Below are 14,800 nucleotides of genomic sequence, written 5' to 3'. Positions count from 1 at the left end.
ACTCTTAATTTTTGGCACTTTTTTCAGGTGTACTTTATTTTAAGGTTAAAATAATGATGAAAAGGAGTGACTTTGATTTGTCCTCAATGGACAGGTGTCCTTTATATACTGATTAAAATGAGGAAACAGAAAGTGACTTTTATTTCTTGTCCTTTATAAAGGAGTTCTTTATGTAAAGGCTAAAATAATAATTGAAACAAGATTGGCCTTTAATTGTTGTCTATTATGGACAGGTGTATGTAAAGGTTTATCCTATATGAGGAGGTGTCCTTTATGTAAAGTTTTAAATGATAATGAAAAGGTCAGTAACCCATGATTATTGTCTTTAGTGGTTGGATGCATTTTACACAGAGCTGTCCAGTAAGACAAGTTGCACTGTATTTCAATTCTTATGTATTGCATCTTGTAAATTATATTGTGCATTCTAGTGGAATGTGTGCATGCTCTATCTTAGGTCAAGATTTATGTTTCAGTCATTTTCTTTAACACTATTTCAAATCTCACAGTCATGAAAATTTATATTTAGCTGTGTTATTTTGAATGCTACATCTACAGTAATAATTAGGTTACTGCAACACACATTTGACATTTCATAGATATTATTTCACCTTTGCATTTGGTTCAGTTGGTCAAAATTACAGTTTGCATAAATGTTAGTTTCATGTACACTGCTGCTTGTACAGTTCCATAAGTTGGTATTTAGATGTGTCATCTGGAGCAGTACACCTTTACAGACCTTCCACTTATCCTGATTTACTTGGAATCATCCCATATTTTTGTTTAAAAATCCAAAACTCCTGATTCCCTGATTTTGTTCTCAAAAAATCCTCATTTTTAAAAGTACCAAATTTTTAAAAAAATATACCTTTTGATTCATGATGACTGTGCAAAGAGAGCAAAAATTCCACTACAGTCACACCATGAAAATCTTTTGAGTGGCTTAACTGAATTTACAATAAATATCAGCATAAAAGATGAAAATGGAAAAATGATTTTCACAGCATGAATGTAGCATAAATTTTTTATAAGTAAATAGCATAACACAGTGGAGATGTCAATTTCTTTGTAAAGTTTTTGTAAATATATGTTCGCAAACACTATTCCTGAAATTGTTTTCCAAATTCTGAGGGTTTTTTTTTCTTCCTTTGGCATCCTGATTTTAATTCCACTCAAAGTGGCAGATCTGCTTTCAATTCAGAAATTTAGGTTAACCTTTGTACATAGTTCATTTTGTCAGACACTGTTGTCCTTAAGTAATATAACATATGTTATTGCATCTTGAGGAGTACTGCAGCCATCAATGAAAACTTGTTCTCTGTGATCCATGTTTCACAGTCCAGTGATTTTGGTTAATCTTTGCATTTAGCTTGGTTTTGCTTGGTTAAGATTTGTGGTTAAGTCATTTTCTTGGACACTACTACTTGTAGAGTCATGTTGTTGTTGTTGTTATTGTAGGGTTTAATGCCACTTTTCAGCACATGATAGGCTATACATGGCAGCCAGTATTAATAGTGGAGGAAGAACCCAGGAAAACCCAGGAAAGAATCACCAACCCACAAGAAGCTACTGGCAAGCTTTCTCACATACCCACATTAGCCAAATCCAAGATTTGAACCCATGCAGACAGAGATGTAATGGCAGTGATCTGTAATGGAGAGTGCTTTAGACTACTCGGCCACTCGGGGCCCCATAGAGTCATGCAAGTTGATATTAAGATGCCTCATATACAGGGATATACCTTTCAGTGAAAATTGGGTCACCAAGACCTATTTTTCTGATTCAGTTGATTTTGGTTAACCTTTATATTTTCTCAGGATGTGTTTCATGTTAAGTTGCATTATTTGGTATGTTTTAGTGTAAAAAGGACAACTGCAGCCATCAGTGAAAAGGGAGTAACTATGACCTGTATTTAATGTTCCTGTGATTTGTGCTTTCTATGCATTAGACTCCTTTTCTCTTTGTTAGACTCTATTGTTTATTGACTCACACAAGTTGATATTTCAATGGTGGTTGTTGTTGTTGTTGTGGGGTTTAACACAATTTTTCAGCAGATGATAGGTTATGCATGGCAGCCAGTATTAATGGCGGAGGAAGAACCCAGGAAAAAACCCAGGAATAACCACCTACCCATGAGAAGCTACTGGCAAGCTTTCTCATACCCAAATTGGCCGATTTCAAAGATACCACAAAAAATATCAAAGACTATCACCCCTTGAAGAAAAATGAATTTAGTGCATTTATCCTGTGATACCTCCATTGATGGTTTTCAGGTTATTTATTGTAATGATCTCAGTAGTGTGTGTGTATGTATATATATATATATATATATATATATATATATATATATATATATATATATATATATATATATTAAAAATTGTATACCTTAAATTGTGATATTAAAACTATTTTGTTTTAGAATAATCTTATTCTCTTTTTATGCTTTGTAGATTGAGCTGATGGTGTACAGAGCTGAATACACTAATGCCACAGTTTTCAGAAAGCTGCAAGAGAAAATTCCACAGGTGAAAGCAAATCTCCCAGAGTAATGTGGAACTGTAAAATTCTGATCACATGAGTGCCATTTTCTTAAGTATCAAGTGTTACAGCATCTTCCTTTGAGAAAAGAAAAAATTTACCCAGAAAAAAAAACAGGGCTGTCCATAAAGGACAGATTAGTTTTGTCATTATAGATAGTTCCCAAATGACATTATCCACATCCATATTTGTGGTACACCACTCCCTCGATAACTCATGTCCTGATAACTCACGAACCTGCTTATAACATGGGGTCAGGCATGCTCCCATTTTGTAAACCAGAAAATACCCTAAAAATGAATCCCTATTTGTGGAACTTGGAGAAAATAGCGATCAAAATTGGTAACGGAAACTTTAATGTATTGCTCGTTTTATCATCGAAAACAATATATAGGACCTTGAAATTTAAATCAACACTTTGAAATATCAAATTTAAAAATAGGTCACTCAATTTTTTACATTTTCTTTCCAAACAACATTCTTAGTACATCACTATTAACGATATGTAAGGAAATTTTTTTGATCAATAAATGTCACGCCAATTGGAGGCAGTACTGTAATAAATATATATAAAATAATTTTTTTATCAATTGAAATTTGTGTTCTAGTTCTATTCTTTAGTTCCTTTTAAGTGTAATCATCATAAATCCAATGTGTCCTCTTGTAATTAAACATAAAATGCGTAAATCTACCATAACGGCTATGTCCATGAGCGTTTCTCTGTAAACCTAATTAAGTGCCAACCATTGTTGATAACTGGCTTCTGTAAGTATTTGTTGTATTGTTGCACTGAATTAATAGCTGGCCTCTTTTGTATCACTACGTTAATTATGTCTTTTGAATCAAATAAGGGAGGTGGAATAAAAGAAAAGTTAAAAGGCACGAAAATCCTACAAACTTAAAATCTAGTTGCCCCGGTTATATAACGGGTGAACTCAGTTCATTTGATCAATCAAACAGTTATAAATGTTATTGTGTATGTAACATAAACTGCCGTAAATTAACCGACTCTTTCATAACCGTGATCAAATATAATGAGGCAGCCAAGTGAAATGAATACTTCATAAAATAAAGTGCTTGATTTCACAGATACAATCATTGTGGGCAAGTGAGTTTCCGAGAAGTCTTGAACTGGCACTTACAGATATCCTCAAGGATGATAAGTTTCATTATCACTTCCAGTTAAATCACGACATCAATATTGTGCTAATTGAACAATACAAAAATTGAGTTTCAGTGTAGATGATTGTCTTAAAATAAAATAAATGTTGTGTGTTTTTGAAAAAAAGGAATCATGTTTGGTGGTGTATGAACAGTAAGTCGAGTTCATTGCTCTTGGGACTTCCGATTTGGCAGGATAATATAACACACCACTATGGGAACCAGACTCATCAAGAAAACAAAAAGAAGTGACGTAATACACAGATTATTGCGTGTACACATGATGGTTGTTCAAACCAGTTGGAACAATCTTTGATATGTTGGACATTATGATTATAAATTTTATTAAGCAGAATAACAAACAACTTTATTATAAAAAGCACGTTATTAAATATTATTATCAATGTTATTGTAAAATGAAGATTCAGTCAATAAACAGCCCAGTTCCCTAACGCCGCCCCCCCCCCCATGATTTTCTCAATGTCAAAGCAATTTTTTTCTCTCAAGTTTTGGAGGTTCATCGGTAACTCATGCCTCGCTTATAGTACAGTCTGTTTGTGGACCAAGCTGTGCACAAGTTATCAAGGGAGAGGTGTATGTGGGCAGCTGTACCATTAAGTTTATATAATGTTTGGAAGTTGAAATTGTTACAAAACATGCATAAACAGAACACAAATCAGGATTTATGTTAGTATCTATAATTGGGATTTATAAGTTGATTCTGCTTCAGTATGACTTGTCCAGAATGGTCAACTTCTGTCATCACTTATAGGAGAAACTGCTTGGTTGCCCATCGCCCAGGTCAAATGGGCAGAATATCATCTGCTAGTGAACTTATCTGGAAGCTTCAGTTGTCAGCTATTTTGGTTTAATTTCAGTCATTAACTGAGCTCTGCTTTAACTACATTCCAAGTTTACATACTCTTTTTTTCCTTTACTGGTCACAAACCAGAAAAACTTGTGAGATGGTCTGTTTTCCATTGCTTGTAATCCATCTGTCCTTAGTCAATCTGTTAGCACCAGTTTGTTATCACTACTCCACCTAAACTACTTTGAAGAATGCCATGAAACTTGGTACACACAATCATTTCAGTCTAGTTGGTCCTAAATGAAATTGGTACTGATCTAACATCTAGCGCTATGACAACTCAGAGCAGGACAATATGGAGTGGATGATTTAAGAGTGGACAATATGGAGTGGATGATTTAAGAGTGGACAGTTTGGAGTGGATGATTCAGAGCAGGACAATATGGAGTGGATGATTTAAGAGTGGACAATATGGAGTAGACAGCTCGGTGTAGACGGTTCACAATAGACAGGTTTGGGCCAAATAAATTAACTAATTTGATAAAATGTATTAAGTTTAATTAAAAAGGTTAACAGAAATTAAATGTTTTATTGCTGAAAAAAATGATATGCAATGCAACATTGTAATTATATATTACTGTTTGTTTTTCAATAATTCAAATTAAAGAAACATTCTACCTCTAAATATTGGTAAATAGTTAAATTATAAAATGTCACATAACAAGCAGGTATTGTTCAAGTTAAGAAACTAAATGTTGAATCCATTAAGTTTATGTGGTGACTGCATACTCATGAGTAGTCCAATAATGAACTATTTTCATAATCCATGATGACCACATGAAGTTGACAGTTGAGATCCCTGTATTTCTTTTTTAGCTGAGGAGCTTCATCTGCAAGTGCTCTTTCTTCATGAATTTTGGTTCTGTTCTGTTTTTTCTGTTGCTTAACTACTAATCTTGGTAGTTGTGAATAAACAGTTAAGGCGGATCTTACAAATGTTTTGCCATCATTCCACATTAGTGGCAAACAGTCCATTTCAAACTGTCGAGTTTTGGTAGAGTTGCAAGCGCTGCTTGGTTCAAGTTGGCGTTCATTGCTTGAACTATAATGCATGCCAGTTCTTCTGATTCCTGTACTCGTTATTTCAAATTTGTACCAACTCACAAACTTTACACTTTTCCAATTTTAGATGAGTGTGAGTGTTCAGATAATCCTTTTATGATCTCACCATTTGCCATAAGAAAGTGAACTTTACATGCATTATTACAGCATCTCTAGGTTTTTCCCCCCGCCATTGTTGGCTTGTTCAAGTGTATACATAAATCCTTCTTGCATAAGTACAGTATATACTCGCGTACAAGCCCCTTCGTGTACAAGCCGACCCCCCAAACTGAATAGGTATAAACACTAAAAAGTGAATGACCTGCATATAAGCTGACCCACAACTCCGTGACATCACACAGTAAATTCTAAATGCATTTATTTAGGCAAACTTATATCAACATAACTTTTTAAAATGAGATGGTATAAGCTTGTTTGAAAAGTAATTTATTTAATTTTCTGTTTTCTTTTTGTTTCTGCCTAATTTAGATTTGTGTATAACTTGATCAAACGATGACAAGAATTGAGCATTCACGAGTTGCTGTATTGCATTGGACATTTTATATCAGTGGTTCAGTAATTACATTTTTATTTTGCCTTGAAAATGTAAATACCTAACTCTTTCAAATGTGATCCCAGTATGACAACACAACGAACAACAATACAGTTTGATTCAATGCTCGCAATTAGGCAATAGAACATATTTACATAATGGTGCCACCACATGTACATTATAGGTTTAAACATGCGCTGAATGAAGTACATCCCTTGGAGTCAAATCATGGGGACCACTGCACTTAACTTTAACAATATCTCCAAAATACAATAAAGAAGTATCAGAAACAATGCTTTGAAAATTATTCTAATGCCATAAAAGCTGAGTTATAGTTTGCTTTGATGTAAGCAACCTTACACCATACCTGTCAACTCTCATGCGGGGAGGAAAAAAACTCCTAATTTTTAGGGTCATTCAATGCCTACCTCCCGATTTCATAATATTTCGCGATTTTTGCAGAGAACTTTCGATTATTACATTACATTATGTCTTTGATTTTCATTTATCCTTAAAAAGAAGAGTCCTACATAAATAGATATATCATATTCAATCCATGGAAGCCATGTTTTGTTGTATCACCTGTGAATATTGTTGTGATGAAATAATTACTAGAAAGAATTCACTTCTTCAGTAAATAGAATGTTAAGTTTAAACATTACTCACTTTAATTTCTGATTTTTCTTTACTCTACAAGAATACAAAAGTCAGAAATCAAACCAGAAGAAAAAATAAACCACAACAATAAAACTGTCGACAATTAATTTCAATCCCAAGAATGATCACTATGAATACTGTTACTCCATATGCTATAGCACCATTCCCACCAAAGAAACTTACACGAGCGAACACCTGGCATTTTTATACCATACATACAAACGTTAATTACCATCATTAAATTAAAAGAAGGAATGAAAATACATAACACCAGCATATGTGTCCTCGAATGACTAATTCAGACTACATATATTTATAGTAAATAATACTAAATGTCTTATGAGTTGACAAAAAGGAAATAAGATCAGATATACAACAAGGGGAAAATAGTTGCCACATGTACAGTACCATGAGACTGCCTATTTAGGTGCATTTAGTTCAACGAAATTAGAAATTGGGAATCCTTTATTTACCAATCAAATACTGGTGCTTGCATAACACACAATAGTGCAGAACATGCTTCCTTTGAATTATGACAGAGGGCCAGTTGTTTTCACAAAGTAGTTAAATCGATAAGCAGGATTGACTTTTAAGTAGTCAATCTGGCTTTGTTGCTTGTTTCTTTAAGACTAACCTTTAGCTATTGTGCACTTTGGCCACAGCTGACCTGAATATGAAAATCGGGCATGTCCTGGGGAAAATAAGGGTGTCACAGGGAAAAACGGCACATCCTATGCATGCAAATTGGACCCATAAGATCAGTCAATATTTATTGAAAACAAGGTTTTAAAAATGCCACAAAAATACTCCCGATTTTAGGTCCCAATCTCCCTATTTTTTTATTCAGTCTCCCAACTTGGATTTTGAAAAGTTTGCAGTATGCCTTAAACCCATTTTACAAAACTACGGTAATCGTGCTAATGTTATGGAATGAAAGGTAATTACTCATCAATGTACTGGTATAGTTGCCAGTCAAATATCCCTCTTAACACAAAACAGTTTCAGGGTTTTAATGATTAACTGGCCTGTATTGCTGTCAGAAAACGAAAGACAAATCAGGCCAACTATCAACAAAGGAGACGCTGAAACATCAAGCTTTCCACTGTGTGGAAAATTTTGATGTTCAGTCAAAACACAAAACTAAAGTAATGATTAGTTGATTGTGATGAGAATTTTAGCCTTTATTATTACCACTCTTCGTGTAAGTTATGCTGGTTGTGTGCCTTGTACAATTAAACATGCGTACTACCTCAGTTTGTAGGATCACTTGTATCATTGAAAATGAGTAACTTGTGAGCGCATGATTCAACGTAAATGAAACAGCTATTAAGGACTAGCTGAAATGTTATCTGGAAGAATACAGTTTGGTTGAAACAATGAATAAAGCAAAATCTGCATCTAATATGTTTGGGAATAAATAAGGATTAAGTGACACTATACATGCTTTGCACTGTGTAAGTACTGTACATTATAGTTCAGCCTGGTCTCCAAGGTAAACTCAACCAGCCCGTAAATTATGAAGTCTGTATTTACTTTTATTTAATTTCGTGTTGGAGAAATTAAAAAAAATGTGCACATGCAAAATAATAACAAAATCAATCACTATACTTTATAGCAGTTTAATAAGTATCAGGACACCAAAAATGATTTCTTTTTACATACTAAGACATGGAAAAAATTATTTTTTCGTGTCCCAAGATTTACAGCCATTACAGTAGTCAACAAAAAGACTCGAAAGCTGTCAAGTTTAGACTCTGGCCTGTAAGCCAACCCCTCTTCTTCCTGGGCTTTATTTTTGCCTAAATTATTCGGCTTAGAAGCGAGTATTTATGGTATTCTCTTTCCTTTCTCTATCAGTATAAATTCTAGTGGCATAATTCTTGATATAGAAATATTATAAAAATTTATGGACAAAACCTGCTATAATATAAAGCAGTCTGCTTATTATGTGTTTTTATACAAGAAGAAAATGATCTTATTGCCTTATATACCATAATGGTTAATGAAAATTTTGTTGGAAATGATTCTGATTGTTTGATTTTCATAATAGATTAGTACCTGACTGAGTAGTTGTGTTGATGCAGCCATATTTGATCAGTCAATGAGAACAATGAAATATGAGTACTGGAAAATACTTTGAAAGAATATAATGTAGGTACAGATTATTATTATGAAGTAATAGTGAAACCTTCATAATGACAAAAATTATAGACAATTGTGAGCAGAATGTTTATTCAAGCAGTAAGAGCAGAAAACATGCTTGAGTGAAAACTGGTTAGATATGCTTAAAAAGGTTTTAAGAAGAATTAGATAACTGCTAGGAAGTTGGACAGAATGTGTAACCATCTAAATGAAAATTAAAACTCGAAAGATATATTCATAAATCTTGAAACTAACATTATAACGTAATGAGTAGTGTAAAGATCAATCTGATATTAAGTCATTTAATGATAAATTGCAATGGTTTTTATTGCTTTAAATTGCTCAGAATTGCCTTGATCTCGATTGTCATGCTCCAAATTGTCTTGCTCTGAATTATCCAATTTGCTTGCTCCCAATCGTCCTCTCTGAATTGTCCACTCCAAATTGTTACTCCAGATTGTGCTGCTCTGAATTGCCCTGTCACCTAACAGCCTATATGGCCACTACTGTCATTATCTTTATATTTTTATAACCACTTCTGGGGGCCCCGAGTAGCCGAGTGGTCTAAAGCGCTTTCCGTTATGGATCACTGCCATCTCACCTCGGTCTGCTTGGGTTCGAGTCTCGGATTTAGCCAATGTGGGTATGTGAGAAAGCTTGCAGTAGCTTCTCATGGGTCAGTGGTTCTTTCTGGGGTTTTCCTGTGTTCTTCCTCCACCATTAATACTGACCGCCATGTATAGTCTATTGTGTGCTGAAAAATGGCGTTAAACCCTACAACAACAACAGCAACTATAACCAGTCCTGAATAGATAGATGGTCATATCTACATGGCGGGGTTACCAGCAAAAGACTTCATATGATGTCTAGTTGGTCCTATATAAAAAAAATTGTGATCTAACATTTTTTGTGTGGCTGCCACAGCAGCCATCTTGAAAATATTGTTATCACTACTTCTAAACAGGAAGTCATATTGAGATGAGATTTTCAACAGAATGCTTCTTACGGTGACTGGTTGATAAGTGAAAATAGTGTCAATCTTACATTCAGTATGGTCACCATAACAGTCATCTTGAACATCTTATTATTTCTACTCCTCCTGAATGGATGGTCATATCAACATAGGTTATTCATGAAAGACTTCTTGCACTATTTTGATGGTCCCAAATGAATATAGTCCCAATTTTCATTGTATATAACTGCTATGATGGCCGTCTTGAAAATCTTACTCCTCCTGAATGATTGGCCATATCAACATGGATTTCACAAAAAGACTTCATATGATGTCCAGTGGGTCCTAAATAAAAATGATTTGGATCTTGCAATTCCAATATAGCCATTGTGGTGGTTATCTTGAAAATCATATCTTGCAAGAATATTTGAGATGGGTTCAACATTTCAGCATTGCAACAGAAGATATGGTTTAGCTTGGATTTCTGGAAATTCCTCATGGTCAGTGGTATTGGTTGTTTCAAAGAACTCCTGTTTTGTGTAGACCACAATTTATCTATGTTCATTCTAAATTTCTAAATGTTTTTATGGATAATTTGCCCTTATTATGTTTTATCAGTGGCAATCCCTATTTTGTTCATGAACTCTTTCACTCATGAATGTGAGGATAATAATCCTTCACCATGGTGTTGGATGTGAAAATCACAGTCTAAATTAAAATTTCTCCATCCTACATTATTGAAATGTAAAATGAAAATTCTCTTTGGTTCTATGTACTAAGATGTACTCAGTATGAAAGTGTCTCTAACATTGTGCCACCTGAATTTACACAAATCTATGTATTTCTATGTACAGTATCTGTCTCTAACAATTAATGGACTGTGACATTAGGATGAACGGTTTAACAATGCCTATCCTTTAACACATTAAGTGAATTCCTAAAACAGTTCCAATAAATGTGAATAGATGCACAAGAAAAGTCTGAACATTCATGATGATATTTCTCAATATACAATGACAGGTTGAATTGGTGACAGAAGCAAGTTTTGCAAGCCCATATTAATGTTGGGAGTAATACAATTTCATGATCATTAGTGGTGTTTGCAAACTGATTGATGATTAATCAATAATCGATTATTGTTCTCACAATATTCCTTGCCAAACTAAATTTATTTTCAGATAGCCGGAAACAACTGACCTTCATACAGGCCATTGTTTTAACATCTATATCTATCATATACAGCAATACACAGGTATTTAAAATTACAAGGATCATTAATATGTGACCTTAAAAGAATAGTCCAAAATGTATGACAGGGATTCTTTTCGGATATTACATCTGGGCCAAGTTGAAATTATGCTATAATTATTAAAAAGACTTTTCTCTCATTTGCAGTCCAGTAACTATTGTTTTAATTATTTTCAATATTTCATCCCCTCAGGAACCCCTGAGCATTGGAGCCAAACACAAAATAAGTGAGGAGTTCCGCAGTTTGCCTGATCTGTGTCAGGCCCTGGATAACCTTGACATCGCTATCAGTTTTCTGAAATCCATTGGTGGTGATCCGGTCAACAACCTTGACACATTTATGGTGGAGACACTTAAGATGGAACAGTCATTGTACAGTCCCAAGGTAGATTGTTAAATTTGCATACTTACACCTAGATTAATATCAACATGAATATATTCAGGCATGTTTAAGTGAGAAATGATCACTGAAAGTGCATTTTCCATCCATTAACAATTCTTGTATACGACATTTGAAAGGCACTTTAGGTACACTTCTCACTGGATAATTCGTGCACATTAGGGTCCAAAAACACAGACTGCACAATATGAGGGCATACATCACTGAGAGGCCTCCCCAAAAAAGGATGCCATCCCCACTGGACATTGATAAGAAGGTGGGGAGGATGGATCTGTTTTATGTATTTCAATGCTGATACATTAAGAGAAGATTTATGTTTTATAATAATGTTCTGGATAATTGTCATTAAAGAACTTTTTTCTAATGAGGTTCAATTTCTGGTATAATTACCTTTATTTTCAAGATACCCCACCTCTGAAAGATCATTTGCAACATTCCTCAAAATGGTTTTAACAACCATCATATGTACATTAAAACATTGTGCATTACATCACTACTTTTTGTTGTTATTAATTCACAACAAAACAAAATTTCCTTTTTTTTAAAACTAGGGATATTTCTTTCAATAAAGAACCATCAACGTCAAAATTCAAACTTTTTTTGTTTCTATCTGTGAAGCATTGATGCCGTGATTTCAGAAACTTCTTCTGATCCTTGATGAAATCTCGGAGTACCAATTCAGGAATTTTGAGTTCACAACAAACTCTAAAACTCACTTCACCACAATGAACCGATGATTATACTTAAACTAAATTAAACATATAACTAAAGCACATATTTCACTTGACAAAACTTATTTAATGATGTTTATTCTTAAAGTTTTGCCACCAGTAGAAGTTAATGATGTTTTGATTGATCAAATTTTTTTCAAATATTGTTATTTACAATGTTCTGAGAAGGTTGTTTGGAAATAAAATTTAACAAAATTGACTTCTTTATTAAAGGTTGATAATTTCATAATGTAGATTCAAATTTCCAGGTACTGTTAATTGTTTTCGAGGATTAAAAAAGCAATAGATCAAGGATTTAATTAAAAAGATTCTTTTACACTGGGGTCCAGTTTTAGTGGTATTTTCTAGTTTTAAAAATGGATCCATGCCTGACCCAACATTTTAAGAAGGTTTGTGAGTTATCAGTTTGCAAGTTATCATCTAGGAACTGTTGTATGTCTAAATGATGGTACTCTGCAGAAAATGTTAAAATTTGAAAGATAAAGCAAACAATCAATTTGAACAAGGTAAACCTGTGATCTCTTTCAGAATCTGGTAGAATTTTGGGCCATCTCACTGTTCATTTACTTGAGTTCTTGATCAGGTTTTAGAATTATGATGCTAAAATGTTTTTTGTTGCTGTGATATTTGTATTGAACTCATTGAATAAAGCTGAAGTATTTTTGCAGCTGGTGTCAGACAAGGTGACCTTAGAAAAGGTGGGTCTCTCTTTAGTGGCCTCTCAGGAGGAGACCTCTGATGAAATGGAATAAGACTCATTTCATTCATTATTTGCCTGTATTCTGTACTCTGAAACTAAAGTCAGCCTAAATAAGTTTCTTAATATTTAGCATCAATGTACATATACCTGAGAAAAAGATCGGATCTCAATGGATTTATTCAGTTTTCACAATATTTTGTCAGATCTGACAGCTTGGTACTCTGACGACATTACGGGTATGTGCATGTAGCATCCAGTACAAAGGCCTGACAATCTATACCATCCAGGTGACTGCTATATCTATAAAAAGAAGCTTTTCAGTAACAGGCTCTTTGAATGAAATTGAACTGTAAAACTTGTTGTTATAACCCATTTATCATATTGAAGTCATATGATTTATATTCCCACAATATATGTTTAAATATTGCTTAGTATTGCCCAGGTAAATATAAATTGGATCATTGAAATATCATTATACTTGAGATTCTAATAAATATATCTATAAATTATTTATAGGAGACTTAAAGACTTTCTTTTATCTTGATTGTTTGGCCTTTCACAGATACTACCCTCTTTTATGCAAATGCAGGCCAGGTGAGTCTCAGTCATCTCAGGATCTATTTGGATGCGTTTACTAACCTTACTGGAAAAAGAAAATTGGAATAATTTTACAAGTCTTATACTCTGTAATATGTTGAATTTTATTTTTCTTCTACAGGCCAGGCAGATATGTCAGTATCGACATGCACAGTCACTCTGGTTACTTTTGTCCTTGGAAAAGAACAAACAGCTTGCACTCCATAATCAGGTATTTAGTACTCCCTTGATTTTTAAAAATTCTTTATTCCCCACCCCAAATCCATCTGTCCAAAGAAGATGTTTTCCATCTGTCCAAAGAAGCTTATTAGCAAGATTGCACAAGAAGCACTTATTGTTAACAAAATAAATTTTACTAGCTTTTTTGTATCCATGTGTAGATGACCTGATTAGATGCTCAAGTCATTACTGCAATTTGATAACAGTTTTAGCACATTTTTTAATCCCTAGATAAAAACCTAGTTAGCACATTTAAGCTAATCTCACCTGAGTTCATTAGATGAAATTTAATAGGATTATTTGTGGTTTTATTTATTTATATATATATATATATATATATATATATATATATATATATATATATATATATATATATATATATATATATATATATATATATACACATACATAATACACCACTCCCTCGATAACTCATGCCATGATAAATTGCAAATCCGCTTATAATGCAGGTTTACATGTGGATCTCATTTTTTAAACCAGAAAATACCCTAAATATTGATCCGTTTTCGTTAAACTTGAAGAAAATTGCAATTAAGATTGGTAACGGAAACTTTGATATATCGCTTGTTTTATTGTTGAAAATGGTAGTAGGACCTGGACATTTTAATCAGCACTGTGAAATATCAAATTTATAAATAGGTCATACGATTATTTACATTTTCTTTCCGAACAACATCCCTAGTACACCGCAATTAACAATATGTAAGGAAATTTTTATCAAAGAAAATATCACTCACTCTAAGTGGAGGCAGTACTTTAATAAATAAATACAAATTAAATCATCTTTTTATCAGTTGAAATTTGTGTTCTAGTTCTATCTTTTAGTTCCTTTTAAGTGTAATTGTCATAAACGCAATGTGTCCTCTTGTAATTAAACATAAAATGCGTCAATCTACCGTAACAGTTATGTCCACAAGCATTTCTCTGAGAACCTAATTAAGTGCCGACCCTGTTTTGATAACTGATCTCTAG

General features: G+C 33.5%; 1 protein-coding gene across 2 annotated transcripts in view; it reads left to right on the top strand.

Annotated features, from left to right (window-relative positions):
* LOC149773607 (E3 ubiquitin-protein ligase rnf213-alpha-like) overlaps positions 1-14,800 on the top strand; it is a 371,427-nt gene that overhangs the window by 344,692 nt on the left and 11,935 nt on the right. For both annotated transcript variants that reach the window (XM_089946359.1, XM_089946358.1), the window contains exons 88-90: positions 2,451-2,525; positions 11,354-11,545; positions 13,710-13,799. In XM_089946359.1, the coding sequence (XP_089802485.1) occupies positions 2,451-2,525; positions 11,354-11,545; positions 13,710-13,799 (357 nt within the window). The remainder of the gene's footprint in view (positions 1-2,450; positions 2,526-11,353; positions 11,546-13,709; positions 13,800-14,800) is intronic.

This window comes from Sinohyriopsis cumingii, unplaced genomic scaffold (genome assembly GCF_028554795.1).
Source record: "Sinohyriopsis cumingii isolate HCF-2022 unplaced genomic scaffold, ASM2855479v2 utg000624l, whole genome shotgun sequence".
Lineage (NCBI taxonomy): Eukaryota > Metazoa > Mollusca > Bivalvia > Unionida > Unionidae > Sinohyriopsis > Sinohyriopsis cumingii.
Note: the sequence above shows the minus strand (reverse complement) of the source record. Positions and strands in the feature narration are given on the sequence as shown.